Source organism: Pygocentrus nattereri, chromosome 21 (genome assembly GCF_015220715.1).
Source record: "Pygocentrus nattereri isolate fPygNat1 chromosome 21, fPygNat1.pri, whole genome shotgun sequence".
Lineage (NCBI taxonomy): Eukaryota > Metazoa > Chordata > Actinopteri > Characiformes > Serrasalmidae > Pygocentrus > Pygocentrus nattereri.
Genome location: NC_051231.1, coordinates 35,735,089 through 35,754,587, shown reverse-complemented (window position 1 = coordinate 35,754,587; position 19,499 = coordinate 35,735,089). Strand labels below are relative to the sequence as shown.

Here is a 19,499-nt window from a genome sequence, read left to right as displayed (position 1 = left end):
TCAGTGTGAATGAGTGAGGTCAGTGTGAATGTGTTCGAGTGAATGAGTGAGGTCAGTGTGAATGTGTTCGAGTGAATGTGTGAGGTCAGTGTGAATGTGTTAGAATGAATGAGTGAGGTAAGTGTGAATGAGTGAGGTCTGTGTGAATGTGTTAGAATGAATGAGTGAGGTAAGTGTGAATGAGTGAGGTCAGTGTGAATGAGTGAGGTCAGTGTGAATGTGTTAGAATGAATGAGTGAAGTAAGTGTGAATGTGTTAGAATGAATGAGTGAGGTAAGTGTGAATGAGTGAGGTCAGTGTGAATGAGTGAGGTCAGTGTGAATGAGTGAGGTCTGTGTGAATGTGTTAGAATGAATGAGTGAGGTAAGTGTGAATGAGTGAGATCAGTGTGAATGAGTGAGGTCAGTGTGAATGTGTTCGAGTGAATGAGTGAGGTCAGTGTGAATGAGTGAGGTCAGTGTGAATGTGTTCGAGTGAATGAGTGAGGTCAGTGTGAATGAGTGAGGTCAGTGTGAATGTGTTCGAGTGAATGAGTGAGGTCAGTGTGAATGTGTTCAAGTGAATGAGTGAGGTCAGTGTGAATGTGTTCGAGTGAATGAGTGAGGTCAGTGTGAATGTGTTCGAGTGAATGAGTGAGATCAGTGTGAATGAGTGAGGTCAGTGTGAATGAGTGAGGTCAGTGTGAATGTGTTTGAGTGAATGACTGAGGTCAGTGTGAATGTGTTCGAGTGAATGAGTGAGGTCAGTGTGAATGTGTTCGAGTGAATAAGTGAGGTCAGTGTGAATGAGTGAGGTCAGTGTGAATGTGTTCGAGTGAATGAGTGAGGTCAGTGTGAATGTGTTCGAGTGAATGTGTGAGGTCAGTGTGAATGTGTTAGAATGAATGAGTGAGGTAAGTGTGAATGAGTGAGGTCTGTGTGAATGTGTTAGAGTGAATGAGTGAGGTAAGTGTGAATGAGTGATGTCAGTGTGAATGAGTGAGGTCAGTGTGAATGAGTGAGGTCAGTGTGAATGTGTTAGAGTGAATGAGTGAGGTAAGTGTGAATGAGTGATGTCAGTGTGAATGAGTGAGGTCAGTGTGAATGAGTGAGGTCAGTGTGAATGTGGGTTCTGGCTGAGTGAGCAGCCTCTACCGCGTAGCCACGTGAACCGTTTGTACTGAAAGCTAATACTGAGGAACTGTTAGCCCTGCAGACTCTGCTTAACATTAGCCAGCTTAGTTTAGTTCCCTCTCCCTGCTTTCTTTCCGAGTATACGACCACCCACCTTTCTGGCCGGACACCGAAGGACGACTGACTGTCGAGCCCTCCTGCTGCCCACTTCAGACTAGCTGCCCACGCCCAGCTACCGCCACCTGCCTTGGACTAGCTGCCCACCCTACACTGATGTTTTCATAGACTCCCAGCTATTCCTACTACTAATATTACTGCTATTAATATTAGTAGTATAATAACTCTGTAGGTAGTCTGACCAGAGGAGGACGGGTCCCCCCCGGTGAGCCTGGTTCCTCCCAAGGGTTCTTCCTCAGCTCTGAGGGAGGTTCTCCTTGCCACTGGTGCCCCTGGCTTGCCCACTGGGGGGTTTTACATTCCTGTTAAAACTCTGTCTTTACTGGAATTCTGTGAAGCAGCTTTGTGACCACATCCGTTTTAAAAAGCGCAACAAATGAATTTGATCTGATCTGATTTGATAGGGTTAGCATTAGCTGTTAGCTGTGCAGTTTTTAGCGTAATGAAAGTGTCTCACATTCTGCTGAAGCCCTTGTGCTCCAGCCAGGCCTTCACCTCCTCTGGCTTCGACCTCTTGTTCAGGACCGGGTTACTGTCCACCTGCTGGAGGAAGAGGAGTGACTGCAGTGTCCATGTGTGTATTAGCAGTGTGAATGGACTGTAAAGTGCAGTACCGCTGTCCCTCTGCAGGGGGCACTCCAGTTACCTCTATGTCCTCGCTTTCAGTGGACTTTAGGACATTATTTGGGATGAAGCCTTCCTGACCGCGGTCATTCCTTACCTTCCACCAGCGCTTAGACATGTCCAGCAGCTACACACACATACACACACACATTACATAGAGCAGCTGTTAGTGTGAATGAGTTAATGTGACTGAGTGAGGTCAGTGTGAACGAGTGAAGTGCGTCTGTGGTCAGTGAAGCTGAACTGACTTCCACTGTTTGTCCTTTCCTCACACTGAGCTCTCGATCGTTCCTCGCTCTGAAGTCACATATCACACACATGGAGCTGAGCGGAGACTCTTCACTGCTGAAACAGACACACACAGTGCAGGGTCAGGGTGGGTAGAGCTGCTGAAGGTCAGTAGGGTCAGTGATGGTCAGTTAGTCCGGTGTCTTACCTGGGTTTGGGAATCTGCCAGGAATCAGCACTCTGAGTCAGAACAACACATACACGTCAGAGACACACACTGACACAGTGAAGACAGAGTCTGTGTGTAGAGTGTGGGCGCGTCTGTGTGAGTGTGTCGGCGTATGTGTGTGTGTGTGTGTGTGTGTAGAGTGTGGGCGCGTCTGTGTGAGTGTGTCGGTGTATGTGTGTGTGTGTGTAGAGTGTGGGCGCGTCTGTGTGTGTCGGTGTATGTGTGTGTGTGTAGAGTGTGTGCACGTCTGTGTGTGTCGGTGTATGTGTGTGTGTGTGTGTGTGTGTAGAGTGTGGGCGCCTCTGTGTGTGTCGGTGTATGTGTGTGTGTGTGTGTGTAGAGTGTGTGTGCGTCTGTGTGAGTGTGTTGGTGTGTGTGTGTGTAGAGTGTGGGCACGTCTATGTGTGTCGGTGTATGTGTGTGTGTGTGTGTGTGTAGAGTATGGGCGCGTCTGTGTGAGTGTGTCGGTGTATGTGTGTGTGTGTAGAGTGTGGGCGCGTCTGTGTGTGTCGGTGTATGTGTGTGTGTGTGTGTAGAGTGTGGGCGCGTCTGTGTGTGTCGGTGTATGTGTGTGTGTGTGTGTAGAGTGTGGGCGCGTCTGTGTGTGTCGGTGTATGTGTGTGTGTGTGTGTGTGTAGAGTATGTGCGCATCTGTGTGAGTGTGTCGGTGTATGTGTGTGTGTGTGTAGAGTGTGGGCGCGTCTGTGTGTGTCGGTGTATGTGTGTGTGTGTGTAGAGTGTGGGCGCGTCTGTGTGTGTGTGTGTCGGTGTATGTGTGTGTGTGTGTAGAGTGTGGGCACGTCTGTGTGTGTCGGTGTATGTGTGTGAGTGTGTCGGTGTATGTGTGTGTGTGTGTGTAGAGTGTGGGCGCGTCTGTGTGTGTTGGTGTATGTGTGTGTGTGTGTGTGTGTAGAGTATGTGCGCATCTGTGTGAGTGTGTCGGTGTATGTGTGTGTGTGTGTAGAGTGTGGGCGCGTCTGTGTGTGTCGGTGTATGTGTGTGTGTGTGTAGAGTGTGGGCGCGTCTGTGTGTGTGTGTGTCGGTGTATGTGTGTGTGTGTGTAGAGTGTGGGCACGTCTGTGTGTGTTGGTGTATGTGTGTGTAGAGTGTGGGCGCGTCTGTGTGTGTGTGTCAGTGTATGTGTGTGTGTGTGTGTGTAGAGTGTGGGCGCATCTGTGTGTGTGTGTCGGTGTATGTGTGTGTGTGTGTAGAGTGTGGGCGCGTCTGTGTGTGTGTGTCGGTGTATGTGTGTGTGTGTGTAGAGTGTGGGCGCGTCTGTGTGTGTGTGTCGGTGTATGTGTGTAGAGTGTGTACGCGTCTGTGTGAGTGTGTCGGTGTATGTGTGTGTGTGTAGAGTGTGGGCGCGTCTGTGTGTGTGTGTGTCGGTGTATGTGTGTGTGTGTGTAGAGTGTGGGCGCGTCTGTGTGTGAGTGTGTCGGTGTATGTGTGTGTGTGTGTAGAGTGTGGGCGCGTCTGTGTGTGTGTGTGTCGGTGTATGTGTGTGTGTGTGTAGAGTGTGGGCGCGTCTGTGTGTGTGTGTGTCGGTGTATGTGTGTGTGTGTATACCTGTGCTCCAGTTGACAGCTGGCTCTCTTGCGGCTGTGTGAATGTGTGGTTTCTCTTGGTGTGTGTGAGTTCAGGGGGCTGCCAGCCGTCATTAAACACTGGAGTGAAGGTGGGGATTTCATCATCATCCTCCGGCCATTTCGTACTGAACCAGAGCAAAAGAACAGGTAAACAAACAGCGAGACAGTGAAAGAACAGGTAAACAAACGGCGAGACAGTGAAAGAACAGGTAAACAAAGAGCGAGACAGTGAAAGAACAGGTAAACAAACAGCGAGACAGTGAAAGAACAGGTAAACAAACAGCGAGACAGTGAAAGAACAGGTAAACAAACGGCGAGACAGTGAAAGAACAGGTAAACAAAGAGCGAGACAGTGAAAGAACAGGTAAACAAAGAGCGAGACAGTGAAAGAACAGGAAAACAAAGAGCGAGACAGTGAAAGAACAGGTAAACAAACGGCGAGACAGTGAAAGAACAGGTAAACAAAGAGCGAGACAGTGAAAGAACAGGTAAACAAACGGCGAGACAGTGAAAGAACAGGTAAACAAAGAGCGAGACAGTGAAAGAACAGGTAAACAAACGGTGAGACAGTGAAAGAACAGGTAAACAAACGGCGAGACAGTGAAAGAACAGGTAAACAAACAGCGAGACAGTGAAAGAACAGGTAAACAAACAGCGAGACAGTGAAAGAACAGGTAAACAAAGAGCGAGACAGTGAAAGAACAGGTAAACAAAGAGCGAGACAGTGAAAGAACAGGTAAACAAATGGCGAGACAGTGAAAGAACAGGTAAACAAACAGCGAGACAGTGAAAGAACAGGTAAACAAAGAGCAAGACAGTGAAAGAACAGGTAAACAAAGAGCGAGACAGTGAAAGAACAGGTAAACAAACGGCGAGACAGTGAAAGAACAGGTAAACAAACAGCGAGACAGTGAAAGAACAGGTAAACAAATGGCGAGACAGTGAAAGAACAGGTAAACAAACAGCGAGACAGTGAAAGAACAGGTAAACAAAGAGCGAGACAGTGAAAGAACAGGTAAACAAATGGCGAGACAGTGAAAGAACAGGTAAACAAACAGCGAGACAGTGAAAGAACAGGTAAACAAAGAGCAAGACAGTGAAAGAACAGGTAAACAAAGAGCGAGACAGTGAAAGAACAGGTAAACAAACAGCGAGACAGTGAAAGAACAGGTAAACAAACAGCGATCGGACAGACAGACCTCCAGAGATCGGATAGACGAACGTCCAGAGATCAGAGAGACAAACGTCCAAAGATCGGACAGACGGACCTCCAGAGAATGGACAGATGGACCTCCAGAGATTGGACAGACGGACCTCCAGAGATCAGACAGTCAGATGTCCAGAGATCGGACAGACGGACCTCCAGAGATCAGACAGTCAGATGTCCAGAGATCGGACAGATGGACCTCCAGAGATTGGACAGACAGACCTCCAGATATTGGACAGATGGACCTCCAGAGATCAGACAGATGGACCTCCAGAGATCGGATAGATGAACGTCCAGAGATCAGAGACAAACGTCCAAAGATCGGACAGATGGACCTCCAGAGATTGGACAGATGGACCTCTAGAGATTGGACAGATGGACCTCCAGAGATTGGATAGATGGACCTCCAGAGATCAGACAGTCGGATGTCCAGAGATCGGACAGATGGACCTCCAGAGATCAGACAGTCGGACGTCCAGAGATCGGACAGTCGGACCTCCAGAGATTGGACAGATGGACCTCCAGAGATCGGACAGATGGACGTCCAGAGATCAGACAGATAGACGTCCAGAGATCAGACAGACGGACCTCCAGAGATCAGACAGTTGTCCAGAGATCGGACAGTTGGACCTCCAGAGATTGGACAGATGGATGTCCAGAGATCGGACAGATGGACGTCCAGAGATCAGACAGTCGGACATCCAGAGATCAGACAGATGTACAGAGATCGTACAGATGGACCTCCAGAGATCGGACAGATGGACGTCCAGAGATCAGACAGTCGAACGTCCAGATATCAGACAGACGTACAGAGATCGGACAGATGGACCTCCAGAGATCGGACAGACGGATGTCCAGAGATCAGACAGACATCCAGAGATCGGACAGATGGACGTCCAGAGATCGGACAGACATATATATTTATATATTTACATATTTATAATTACACAAAACACTTTTTTACGGATTTCCAGTCCTGGTTAGCCGGTTGTCTCACTCGTCAGTCCACATTTCATATTTCTAGAACACAAACTGAGTCTTAAAAACACGATAAATAATAATATTATTAATAAAGTGCTGCAGTGAGAGCTCTGTGGTCAGGAGTTGGAGAACCTCTGGTGTAGAATGTGTTACCTGGGGATGTTCCAGGCGTCTCCGAGTGACTGCCATAGCTGATCCTCCTCAGGAGAAGCTTCTTCACTCAGGAAACACACAGAGTCCGGCTCCAGCAGAGGAGCGACCACAGTGGGGGGGGTGTCATCATCATACACAGCTACGATCTACACACACACACACACACACACACACACACACACACAGATATATACACACACACACACAGATATACACACACACACACAGATATACACACACCCACAGAGATACACACACACATACCCACACACAGACACATCCACACACGCACACACACAGACACACACACAGATATACACACACACAGATATACACACACCCACAGAGATACACACACACATATATACACACACACACACACACACACACACAGAAATATATATACACACACAGATATACACACACACACACAGATATACACACACCCACAGAGATACACACACACATGCACATATACACACAGACACACCCACACACAAAGAGAAACACAAAGAGAAAGTGTGTGTGTAGGTGTGTGAGTGTATATCTGTGTGTGTGTGTCTGTGTGTGTGTGTGTGCGTGTGTATGTATATATATATATATATATATATATATATATATATATATATATATATGTGCGTGTGTGTGTATGTGTGTATATAGGTGTGTGTGTTGTGTGCGTGTGTATCTATGTGTGTGTGTGTGTGTGTCTGTGTGTGTGTTTGTTTCCTCACCAGCTCCAGAACAGAGAACAGACTGTGGACCAGGTCAGCAGCACTGGGGTCACTAATCTTCCCATTCAGTTCAGCCTGAGACAGAAAACATGGAGAGTATAAATTTACAGGACTAGGAAATCTATAGATCTATAGGTTTTGTAATCTATTGATGGGACTGATAATCTGTAGATGTGGTTGGTGAATGGGATTGGTAATCTGTAGATGTGGTTGTAGTTGGTGGACAGGACTGGTAATCTGTAGATGTGGTTGTAGTTGGTGGACAGGACTGGTAATCTGTAGATGTGGTTGTAGTTGGTGGACAGGACTGGTAATCTGTAGATGTGGTTGTAGTTGGTGGACAGGACTGGTAATCTGTAGATGTGGTTGTAGTTGGTGGATGGGATTGGTAATCCCACCAGTAATTGGTACCCACCAGCAGATTGAAGGCCATTTTGATTTTCTGCAGGCAGATTATGAACTGGTCCACTGAAGGGAGACCCTGCACAGCTTCAGAACACACACACACACACACACACACACACACACACACACACAGACACACACACACACACACACACACAGACACACACACACACACAGACACACACACACACACACACACACACACACACACACACACACACACACACACTTTTACACATTTTGTCCAACTCAGTAATCTTCTCTAATCTCAGAGGTTCCCTCCATGGTCCTGATGTCCTTGTGTCCTGCAGGGGCTGTTTTTTTCTACAGGGTGAGTCAAAAGTCCCAGGACAGTTTTATTTCAGAAGTGAAAGGGAAACTGACAGATCTGAAGACCCCAGCAAGTAATGGGTGAGGGGCCCTATCTTTTAGGCTATGTCTGGAACATGGCCACCATCTTGAAGCCACCAAATTGGATCAAGGGCAAGTTTAACCAATGGGAAGGTGGTCATGTTGCAGATCAAAGAAGACCGGTATTGTCTCAGAAATTGATCACAGCAGTCAGATTTGCAATATCATTTGAGATTCAAAAGTTATCAACACAGAAAGTTGCAACAACTGGGAACGTTGCCTGTGATGCACAGCTATGTGACGTGTTCACTGTGCCGTCCCTGGTGCTGAACACAGAGCTGAAGGTGCTGGATCCAGTCGTTATGAACCCGCATGAGAATCTCTGGAGAAATGCTGTCACAAATCGCTACGATGCGGTGCTGAAGGTGGTTTGTTGCGGATTTTCTCAGCATACACAATTTGTTTGAGATGACCGCAGAGATAAAAGTCCATAATACACTAAAAAATAAAATAAAATAAAACTGTGTCCTGTGACTTTTGACTAACCCTGTATAAACACCTGATTTAATAGGGCTTGTTGCTGGTTGTCACTGATTAGCTGACCAGGTGTTTCGGAGCAGGACAGGAGCACTTCAGGAGCAGAGCTGGGAAACCGTGGCCTGAGCTGATCGTCACCTTTCTGCTTTTTCTTCTTTTTCTTCTTCTTGTCCATTCTCGGCACCACGGCATCCACTTGGTCAGCAAACTCTTCAATATCATTGATCAAGTGGTTCAGTATGTCCTGCAGGGAAGCACAACTGTACAGCCTCTCCAGCATGAATGTTTCCCTAACAACCCAATCCCTATCGACCGTCTGGCATCAATCACCATGACAACCAGCTCTATAAACTCTGATATTACTGGCTGAGCAATGTAAGTCAGCTGTTCTACACACTCTTTTACTGAAATATTAAAGGAGTAATTTGGTGAAATATCTTAAAATAACTTTATACAATTTACACTAAATTACCCTCAACTCAGTCAGTCAGCCAAGATATGTTTAGTAATCTGTAGATTTGGATGGCAATCTGTAAATATAATTGGGTATTTTTTACATACAGTATTTGATAATCTGTAGCTGTAATTGGTAATCTGTAGATGTGGTTCATAATCTGTAGATGTGGTTCATATTCTGTAGATGTGGTTCATATTCTGTAGATGTGGTTCATAATCTGTAGATGTGGTTCATATTCTGTAGATGTGGTTCATAATCTGTAGATGTGGTTCATAATCTGATTTTGTTTGTATTTCTTTGGTCTTTAAGTGGGTAAAGTAATGGATTAAAGTCTTCAGTGTTTCATGAGTTTGGTGTGGGAGGAGTCTTACCACGTTCCTCTCTCTCTCCGTATAGGGGGCCGGAGCAGGAGGGGGGCTGTGGGTGTGTTTGGGTGTGACCTTTGCAGGGGGAGGCGGTGTCAGTGGCTGCCGTCTGGTCATGGCTGGAGTTGGAGCTGGACTGTCATCTGGAGGAATAAGACTCAGAACTTCAAAAGAACCGTTTTTGGTTTGATTTTAAGATTTTACGCTATTCAGCTCAGGAATGTACCGTAGTCTGGAGCGCTCCACTCCTCAAAACGAGGTTCTGGGGGAGTCCACTCTCTTCGCTCTGGAGAGGGGCTTCTGGTGTTTCTCACAACAAAAGCCCCTGGTCTTCCTCTGCTGGCAAGAGAAAGACTTAAAACCTTATTGGATTCCCCCTGTTGTCCACAGGCTCTGAGAACTAAACCAGGAGCTGAGGAAACATCTGGTTTCCGAGACCCAGATTAAACCCAAACTTGGAGAAAATGTGATTTTTTTCTGACACTGCTGTTCAGTCCAGAAATAATAATACATATTTGTCTCAAAACAGCCCTAAAGGCCAGAGGACACTGACAAGACAAAAAACTGAAACCCAACCAAGCACAAACATCTGGTTGGTGTGCCATACCTGTGTTTGACTCAATGTCACTCCTTTTTCTCTACTTTCTACAGAAAGTTGGTCTGGTTGGTGTAATCTGGCCTTTACTGTTTGTAGCAGTGGTTTGGGGACTGGGATTAAGATTGGGAGTGTCTGGTTAATAACTGATTACCTGTTTATCTGATTGTTTTGGTCCTGGGCCTCAGTCGTACCGTTTTGTAAGATTCGTTCAAGATCTCTTTTGATGTAATCAGCCTAAAGAACAAACAAGTCAGATTTAGAGCTTCTTTCTATGTGTTAGTTTGGGCTGCTGGAGGTGTTTCATGGATTCAGTTGCTTAATTTCCCCATTTTCCCACAGTCCAATTCAAAAAATCATCACCTGCATGTTCACATCAGGGTTTTGTTATTTCATTAGAGTGATTGGAAGAAGACTATCGTTACTGAAGGAGCTCATCCATAATTACTCCCCTAGACCTCCTAGAGTAAAAGTGCTCTAGCTGCAGTAGTGCTCAGTGATGTGCAGGACTATCACTACATCCATCAGCAGATCATTTGATCTTCTGGGTAATACAGCCGAGCCTGTCTGAACCATTTCAGTTAGATTCAGAGGAATGACGTGTCGTTTTCCGCTGTGGTTCTCACCTTTACAGAGTCACTCTGGAACATGAAGACACTGCTGGCTCTGTCCTGCACTGAGATGATCAGCAAGGAGTTATAGACACAGCTGTCCTGCTCAGCCTTCACCTCTAACACGCCGCTCAACGCCAGGGAATCCAGCTCCTCCTGCGGACAGAGGGAGACGGAGGAAAACAGAAACTAGTGAACGAAAGAAATGCTGCAAGAAATGTCCGACCATGTTATACATCACACCACTACCCTAACTTGCCTGTCTAGTACCCCATATTACCCCTAACATCCCATTCTAGTACCCTATATTACCCCTAAGTTTCAGTTAAGTTTAGTACCCCAAAGTACATTTACCACATCACCCTACTGCCCCATATTAACACAACATAGCTTGTTACTCAATATCACCGCTATTATACCACTTCACTACGCCACATTACTGTATAGCCACCCCAATACCCCACAATTAACCCCAGCCTGTTACCCCACACTCTACTTCATTACCCTCACAATTAACCCCAGCCTGTTACCCCCACACTCTACTTCATTACCCTCACAATTAACCCCAGCCTGTTACCCCCACACTCTACTTCATTACCCTCACAATTAACCCCAGCCTGTTACCCCCACACTCTACTTCATTACCCTCACAATTAACCCCAGCCTGTTACCCCCACACTCTACTTCATTACCCTGGTATTAACCCCAGCCTGTTACCCCCTCACTCTACTTCATTACCCTGGTATTAACCCCAGCCTGTTACCCCCTCACTCTACTTCATTACCCTGGTATTAACCCCAGCCTGTTACCCCCTCACTCTACTTCATTACCCTGGTATTAACCCCAGCCTGTTACCCCCTCACTCTACTTCATTACCCTGGTATTAACCCCAGCCTGTTACCCCCACACTCTACTTCATTACCCTGGTATTAACCCCAGCCTGTTACCCCCTCACTCTACTTCATTACCCTGGTATTAACCCCAGCCTGTTACCCCCTCACTCTACTTCATTACCCTGGTATTAACCCCAGCCTGTTACCCCCTCACTCTACTTCATTACCCTGGTATTAACCCCAGCCTGTTACCCCCTCACTCTACTTCATTACCCTGGTATTAACCCCAGCCTGTTACCCCCTCACTCTACTTCATTACCCTGGTATTAACCCCAGCCTGTTACCCCCTCACTCTACTTCATTACCCTGGTATTAACCCCAGCCTGTTACCCCCACACTCTACTTCATTACCCTGGTATTAACCCCAGCCTGTTACCCCCACACTCTACTTCATTACCCTGGTATTAACCCCAGCCTGTTACCCCCTCACTCTACTTCATTACCCTGGTATTAACCCTAGCCTGTTACCCCCTCACTCTACTTCATTACCCTGGTATTAACCCCAGCCTGTTACCCCCTCACTCTACTTCATTACCCTGGTATTAACCCCAGCCTGTTACCCCCACACTCTACTTCATTACCCTGGTATTAACCCCAGCCTGTTACCCCCTCACTCTACTTCATTACCCTGGTATTAACCCCAGCCTGTTACCCCCTCACTCTACTTCATTACCCTGGTATTAACCCCAGTCTGGTACAATTTCAAATCAATTCTCTGTAATATCTGCTGTGGGGGCTTGTTGATGGGACGGTCACTCTGGGTGGCCATATAAGCAGAACTTTCCTGTTGCAAACATTGAGCCCATCGGATCAGTTTATTCAGTGTTGCAACAGCATCTCCTGAACACTGACCTTGGTCTCAATGTCAATGAGCAGCAGATTTCCGTTGACCACCTTCAGTAGCATATCCTGCCCCCACACACGGCCAGTGTCCTCCAGCAGCTTCAGACGCTCCACACACTCTGGCACCCCCTGCAGCTCCCCCCCCAGCTCACACGTCAACAAGTGCTGCATAATAATACAGACAGTCCCTCATAGATCTGCAGTCCACATTACAGACTGTGGATAAAGGAAAACACACCTGACAGCAGTTATCTGATCACAGGGAATGTTACTGGTCTCTGATCACAGGGAATGTTACTGGTCTCTGATCATAGGGAATGTTACTGGTCTCTGATCACAGGGAATGTTACTGGTCTCTGATCACAGGGAATGTTACTGGTCTCTGATCATAGGGAATGTTACTGGTCTCTGATCACAGGGAATGTTACTGGTCTCTGATCACAGGGAATGTTACTGGTCTCTGATCATAGGGAATGTTACTGGTCTCTGATCATAGGGAATGTTACTGGTCTCTGATCACAGGGAATGTTACTGGTCTCTGATCACAGGGAATGTTACTGGTCTCTGATCATAGGGAATGTTACTGGTCTCTGATCATAGGGAATGTTACTGGTCTCTGATCATAGGCAATGTTACTGGTCTCTGATCATAGGGAATGTTACTGGTCTCTGATCACAGGGAATGTTACTGGTCTCTGATCATAGGGAATGTTACTGGTCTCTGATCATAGGGAATGTTACTGGTCTCTGATCATAGGGAATGTTACTGGTCTCTGATCATAGGCAATGTTACTGGTCTCTGATCACAGGGAATGTTACTGGTCTCTGATCATAGGGAATGTTACTGGTCTCTGATCATAGGGAATGTTACTGGTTTCTGATCATAGGGAATGTTACTGGTCTCTGATCATAGGGAATGTTACTGGTCTCTGATCATAGGGAATGTTACTGGTCTCTGATCATAGGGAATGTTACTGGTCTCTGATCGTAGGGAATGTTACTGATCTCGTGACTTTTATTAAGGGCAATTCCAGGGTTGTGGTCGATATAGTCCAGGGTCATTGAGCCAACATGGATTGATCAGGGGGCAGACCTGACAAACAAACAAGAATCACACAATAAACAAAATCCCAAACAACAAACAATCAGAACAATCAAACAAGTTTACAAACATAAAAAAAGACCAACGAAAACTAGGGATGACGAGGAACAGGTGGAAACAATCAGCGGCGGAGTCACGAAACAAGGGGCAGGACTAGATGGGAAAACAAAAAGCACGTGGACTAGACCAAAACACAACACAAACACATGGACAGGACTGGAAGGGACCAATCGTGACAAAATGGTGTTGATCTCTGATTCTATGGATCATTATTGATAGTTAAAGAAGCTTGAATCATAATTGTATAGTAATATTTCCTGCTGCAGTAAGAGGCGTAAGGGAACAGTATGAGTGTTGATGGTGTTACCTCCACTCTGTACTGGAATTTGCTGAGCTGTTTGTTGATGGACTTGGCGTACTGACTCCTACTCACTGTGGGGTTAAGATGAGAAAATCTTACTGAACAGAACTCTGCAGGCTTCAGAACTGTGTGTACGGTGTGAGCACTCACAGTAGATGGCTTTACCGCTGGGTCTGGATAACCTGGAGCTCAGAGACGAGTTTTCATCGCCAGAGTAAACACTGAAACGGAGAAAACAGTCATTAAAAATAATACACACAAAACAATAAGCACACATAAAAGGCTGCTCTTTTCCAAAAAATCTGCAAAACATTACCAACACCCTCCAACACCTCACTAACACCCTCCTACACCCTCCCATACCCCAACACCCTCCAACACCCTCCAACACCTCACTAACACTCCAACACCGTCCCACACCCTACCTATACTCTCCCATACCCCAACACCCTCCAACACCCTCCAACACCTCACTAACACTCCAACACCGTCCCACACCCTACCTATACCCTCCCATACCCCAACAACCTCCAACACCTCACTAACACCGTCCCACACCCTACCTATACCCTCCCATACCCCAACACCCTCCAACACCTCACTAACACCGTCCCACACCCTACCTATACTCTCCCATACCCCAACACCCTCCAACACCTCACTAACACTCCAACACCGTCCCACACCCTACCTATACCCTCCCATACCCCAACAACCTCCAACACCTCACTAACACCGTCCCACACCCTACCTATACCCTCCCATACCCCAACACCCTCCAACACCTCACTAACACCGTCCCACACCCTACCTATACTCTCCCATACCCCAACACCCTCCAACACCCTCCAACACCTCACTAACACTCCAACACCGTCCCACACCCTACCTATACCCTCCCATACCCCAACAACCTCCAACACCTCACTAACACCGTCCCACACCCTACCTATACTCTCCCATACCCCAACACCCTCCAACACCCTCCAACACCTCACTAACACTCCAACACCGTCCCACACACTACCTATACCCTCCCATACCCCAACAACCTCCAACACCTCACTAACACCGTCCCACACCCTACCTATACTCTCCCATACCCCAACACCCTCCAACACCCTCCAACACCTCACTAACACTCCAACACCGTCCCACACCCTACCTATACCCTCCCATACCCCAACACCCTCCAACACCTCACTAACACCGTCCCACACCCTACCTATACTCTCCCATACCCCAACACCCTCCAACACCCTCCAACACCTCACTAACACTCCAACACCGTCCCACACCCTACCTATACCCTCCCATACCCCAACAACCTCCAACACCTCACTAACACCGTCCCACACCCTACCTATACCCTCCCATACCCCAACACCCTCCAACACCTCACTAACACCCCAATACCCTCCCACATTTACACCCTAGGTCTAAAGTCCCTGTTTTACTTATTAACTACTGATTGTGTCAAAGATACCTGTACCTGGACTGGATTGAGTCGGTGTAGCTGCTGGAGCTGAAGTCAAAAACACTGCTGCTCCCAAACATCTTCAGCTACACACACACACACACACACACACACACGCACAGTAAAGTACAGTCTTATCACTCCATATATTAATATGTATAGCCATCCAGTCAAGTTCATTTATAGAGAACATTTACAAACAAAAACTGTTGTTCAATCACATCAGAAAGTAATAACAGAGGAGAATAAAGTAAACAGAGTAAACAAACTGATCACCACACACACCACACACACCAGAGGATGATCTCTGCTCTTATCAACATCACTGATCTCTGCTCTAATCAACACCACTGATCTCTGCTCTTATCAACACCACTGATCTCTGCTCTTATCAACATCACTGATCTCTGCTCTTATCAACATCACTGATCTCTGCTCTAATCAACACCACTGATCTCTGCTCTTATCAACACCACTGATCTCTGCTCTTATCAACATCACTGATCTCTGCTCTTATCAACACCACTGATCTCTGCTCTTATCAACACCACTGATCTCTGCTCTTATCAACATCACTGATCTCTGCTCTTATCAACACCACTGATCTCTGCTCTTATCAACACCACTGATCTCTGCTCTTATCAACACCACTGATCTCTGCTCTTATCAACACCACTGATCTCTGCTCTTATCAACATCACTGATCTCTGCTCTTATCAACACCACTGATCTCTGCTCTTATCAACATCACTGATCTCTGCTCTTATCAACACCACTGATCTCTGCTCTTATCAACATCACTGATCTCTGCTCTTATCAACACCACTGATCTCTGCTCTTATCAACATCACTGATCTCTGCTCTTATCAACACCACTGATCTCTGCTCTTATCAACACCACTGATCTCTGCTCTTATCAACACCACTGATCTCTGCTCTTATCAACATCACTGATCTCTGCTCTTATCAACACCACTGATCTCTGCTCTTATCAACATCACTGATCTCTGCTCTTATCAACACCACTGATCTCTGCTCTTATCAACACCACTGATCTCTGCTCTTATCAACATCACTGATCTCTGCTCTTATCAACATCACTGATGTCTGCTCTTATCAACACCACTGATCTCTGCTCTTATCAACATCACTGATGTCTGCTCTTATCAACACCACTGATCTCTGCTCTTATCAACATCACTGATCTCTGCTCTTATCAACATCACTGATCTCTGCTCTTATCAACATCACTGATCTCTGCTCTTATCAACATCACTGATCTCTGCTCTTATCAACACCACTGATCTCTGCTCTTATCAACACCACTGATCTCTGCTCTTATCAACACCACTGATCTCTGCTCTTATCAACACCACTGATCTCTGCTCTTATCAACATCACTGATCTCTGCTCTTATCAACACCACTGATCTCTGCTCTTATCAACATCACTGATCTCTGCTCTTATCAACACCACTGATCTCTGCTCTTATCAACATCACTGATCTCTGCTCTTATCAACACCACTGATCTCTGCTCTTATCAACATCACTGATCTCTGCTCTTATCAACACCACTGATCTCTGCTCTTATCAACACCACTGATCTCTGCTCTTATCAACACCACTGATCTCTGCTCTTATCAACATCACTGATCTCTGCTCTTATCAACACCACTGATCTCTGCTCTTATCAACATCACTGATCTCTGCTCTTATCAACACCACTGATCTCTGCTCTTATCAACACCACTGATCTCTGCTCTTATCAACATCACTGATCTCTGCTCTTATCAACATCACTGATGTCTGCTCTTATCAACACCACTGATCTCTGCTCTTATCAACATCACTGATGTCTGCTCTTATCAACACCACTGATCTCTGCTCTTATCAACATCACTGATCTCTGCTCTTATCAACATCACTGATCTCTGCTCTTATCAACATCACTGATCTCTGCTCTTATCAACATCACTGATCTCTGCTCTTATCAACATCACTGATCTCTGCTCTTATCAACACCACTGATCTCTGCTCTTATCAACATCACTGATCTCTGCTCTTATCAACACCACTGATCTCTGCTCTTATCAACATCACTGATCTCTGCTCTTATCAACATCACTGATCTCTGCTCTTATCAACATCACTGATCTCTGCTCTTATCAACACCACTGATCTCTGCTCTTATCAACACCACTGATCTCTGCTCTTATCAACACCACTGATCTCTGCTCTTATCAACATCACTGATCTCTGCTCTTATCAACATCACTGATCTCTGATGTGTGGAATGGTATTGATCTCTGATTGTGTGGAATATTATTGATCTCTGATCATGTGGAATATTATTGATCTCTGATTGTGTGGAATATTATTGATCTCTGATTGTGTGGAATGGTACTGATCTGTGATCATGTGGAATGTTAGTCACCTGTGCTCCTGGTAACGCCTGTTATTTCTTTCTGTGCTATTTGCAGGATTTATGGTGCAATAAAGAACTATAACCCCTCTGCTCAGATAGAACCCTGAGTGACATCACACACATACATCCAATCAGCGCTCGATTACAGATTATATAATTAAACACATTCAAATCCATGAAGCTTCCAGAATCCATAATAACCCTTATAAGTCCAGTCAGTCATAATAATTCAGTCATCAACATCTGTAATTACTTCAACATCTGTCACATGTCTCTGTTCACTGGAGCTTAATTTTTGTCCAGAAACCATCTCAGCACCTCAGCAGGTCCAGAGCAGTTTCACCTCCACAGAACACAACCCGGTTCTGCCTTTTCAGCCAGATTCATTTAACTCAGATATTTCCTGCACTTATTAAAGCCTCAGATCCAGCAAATTAATCAATAACAACACAGAGAACAATGTCAAATGATTCCGCAGCAACAGGTACATTCAGTGAGTCAGAGCTCTGGGCGTTGATCTCTCAACATAATTCAAATAATATTCCACAACCTGATTTTCTCATTTTCTGGAGTTATTATGAAGCTGTAGGAGTGAGGTACAGAAATCTGGATCCGTGAAGGTTAGAGAGTCCTCTAGGGTTTAATCCTCTTTGCTCTGCTTACCTTCAGTAAACAGGATCAGTGGTTAAATAAATAGGTTTTTCATTTGTATTGAACTTTTTAACAACAAGCAAAAATGCTTTAAAGTCTTAAACCATCACACACAGATCAAATGACCTGAACACTGACCGCTCACATGTCCGGGTGTTTCTGTATGCTGATGATTGAAACAGTAAGAGTTTGGATTTAAACAGAGAAGTGAAAGGTTGAAAGGAGTGCAGGTCGGTCGCTGATCTTCAACTGAAATACAGTAAACAGTCATTATTCTCCTGAATATTGAAGGGCTTTGAGTTTTACCTCTGACGTGTCCTGGTGTCTCTGCTGGGCTGCTTTTGTTTTCTGGCGTTAGTTCAGTTTTCCTCTTGCGGAGTGTGAGTCCGTCATACTGAAGATCCAAACCACCGTCGGAGAGAAAGACCAGTGATAACGATATAACAGAGAATCTCCCTGAGCGGCTCAGAGCAAAGTCCAGCAGGGCGAGGACCTGCACTGACCGGAAACAGCCAGGTGGGCCTGTAAAAACCTCCTAACGGTGATAAACAGAACAAAACAAATGCTCCAAATCCTGTTCACACCAATGTACATTACAGCTATGAATGTTTAGAGATACAAGTAAAGCTACTGGGTGTCTGAAAGACGGATGTGCAGTGAGTGTGAGGGCTGATGGATGTGGGCTTGTCTCTGCTGTAATTATGCAGATCCAAGGCCATCACTGATCTCACCTGCTGATTAACCAGAACTTACCTTCCCCAACCTGCAGCACCCATAACTACACCACAGCCTGATCTCAGTATTTAACCCTAAACGTCGCTGCGAGCGCGCCGCTGCGATATTAAGCACACAGGCACCGCCTTCCTCCGTCGCCCTCATTAATATGGAGAATTGAAGTCTTGGCCTTTTATTATTCCATACAAATTTTGAAAAAATTCTCTGAATCATTGAAGAACATTGTGGGTTAATGGGAAGAGATTGACTGAAATAAATAAAGTAAGTGAGGAAGGAAATTCATTCTTATAACCTTCCCCCTGCCAAACGAGGAAATGGGGAGAAAGTTCCATCATTTAAGATCATGTTTATGTTATTGATAAGTGGGAGATCATTTTTGTCTAAGAGGTTATTAAGGTCTGGATTCATGTGAATACCTTGCTAACTGAAAGGGGGATGTAACTGCCCAAGGTGTGTTGGGGGATATATTTAGAGGTAGAGCTAACGATTTTGAAAAATTGATCTTACAGCCAGAGAATTTACTGTATTCTGATAAGCACTTCTTTATAGCTGGAATAGATTTTCCTGGGTGGGCCATGTACAGCAAAACATCCTTCATGTAGAGTGAGATTCGGTGGTCTGCTCTTCTAAAACCTGAGATGTCCTGGTGCAGAGACAGGG

The 19,499-nt window shown here is 45.8% G+C and overlaps 1 protein-coding gene across 3 annotated transcripts in view; it reads right to left on the bottom strand.

The window, feature by feature from the left end:
• eps8l3a (EPS8-like 3a) overlaps window positions 1-18,575 on the bottom strand; it is a 48,898-nt gene extending 30,323 nt beyond the window's left edge. The window contains exons 1-18 of one of the 3 annotated variants that reach the window (XM_037532329.1): window positions 18,411-18,575; window positions 15,043-15,113; window positions 13,701-13,771; window positions 13,557-13,621; window positions 12,098-12,253; window positions 10,368-10,508; window positions 9,896-9,978; window positions 9,373-9,485; window positions 9,153-9,289; window positions 8,463-8,568; window positions 7,447-7,520; window positions 7,032-7,106; window positions 6,298-6,443; window positions 3,937-4,081; window positions 2,350-2,381; window positions 2,162-2,258; window positions 1,936-2,040; window positions 1,747-1,829 (exon numbers count right to left, since the gene is read on the bottom strand). In XM_037532329.1, the coding sequence (XP_037388226.1) occupies window positions 1,747-1,829; window positions 1,936-2,040; window positions 2,162-2,258; window positions 2,350-2,381; window positions 3,937-4,081; window positions 6,298-6,443; window positions 7,032-7,106; window positions 7,447-7,520; window positions 8,463-8,568; window positions 9,153-9,289; window positions 9,373-9,485; window positions 9,896-9,978; window positions 10,368-10,508; window positions 12,098-12,253; window positions 13,557-13,621; window positions 13,701-13,771; window positions 15,043-15,107 (1,694 nt within the window). In that variant the 5' untranslated portion in view covers window positions 15,108-15,113; window positions 18,411-18,575. Of the gene's footprint in view, window positions 1-1,746; window positions 1,833-1,935; window positions 2,041-2,161; window positions 2,259-2,349; window positions 2,382-3,936; window positions 4,082-6,297; window positions 6,444-7,031; window positions 7,107-7,446; window positions 7,521-8,462; window positions 8,569-9,152; window positions 9,290-9,372; window positions 9,486-9,895; window positions 9,979-10,367; window positions 10,509-12,097; window positions 12,254-13,556; window positions 13,622-13,700; window positions 13,772-15,042; window positions 15,114-18,410 lie in introns of all 3 variants that reach the window. The other 2 variants (XM_037532327.1, XM_037532328.1) reach the window with 2 other exon arrangements.
• Window positions 18,576-19,499: the final 924 nt, after the last annotated feature.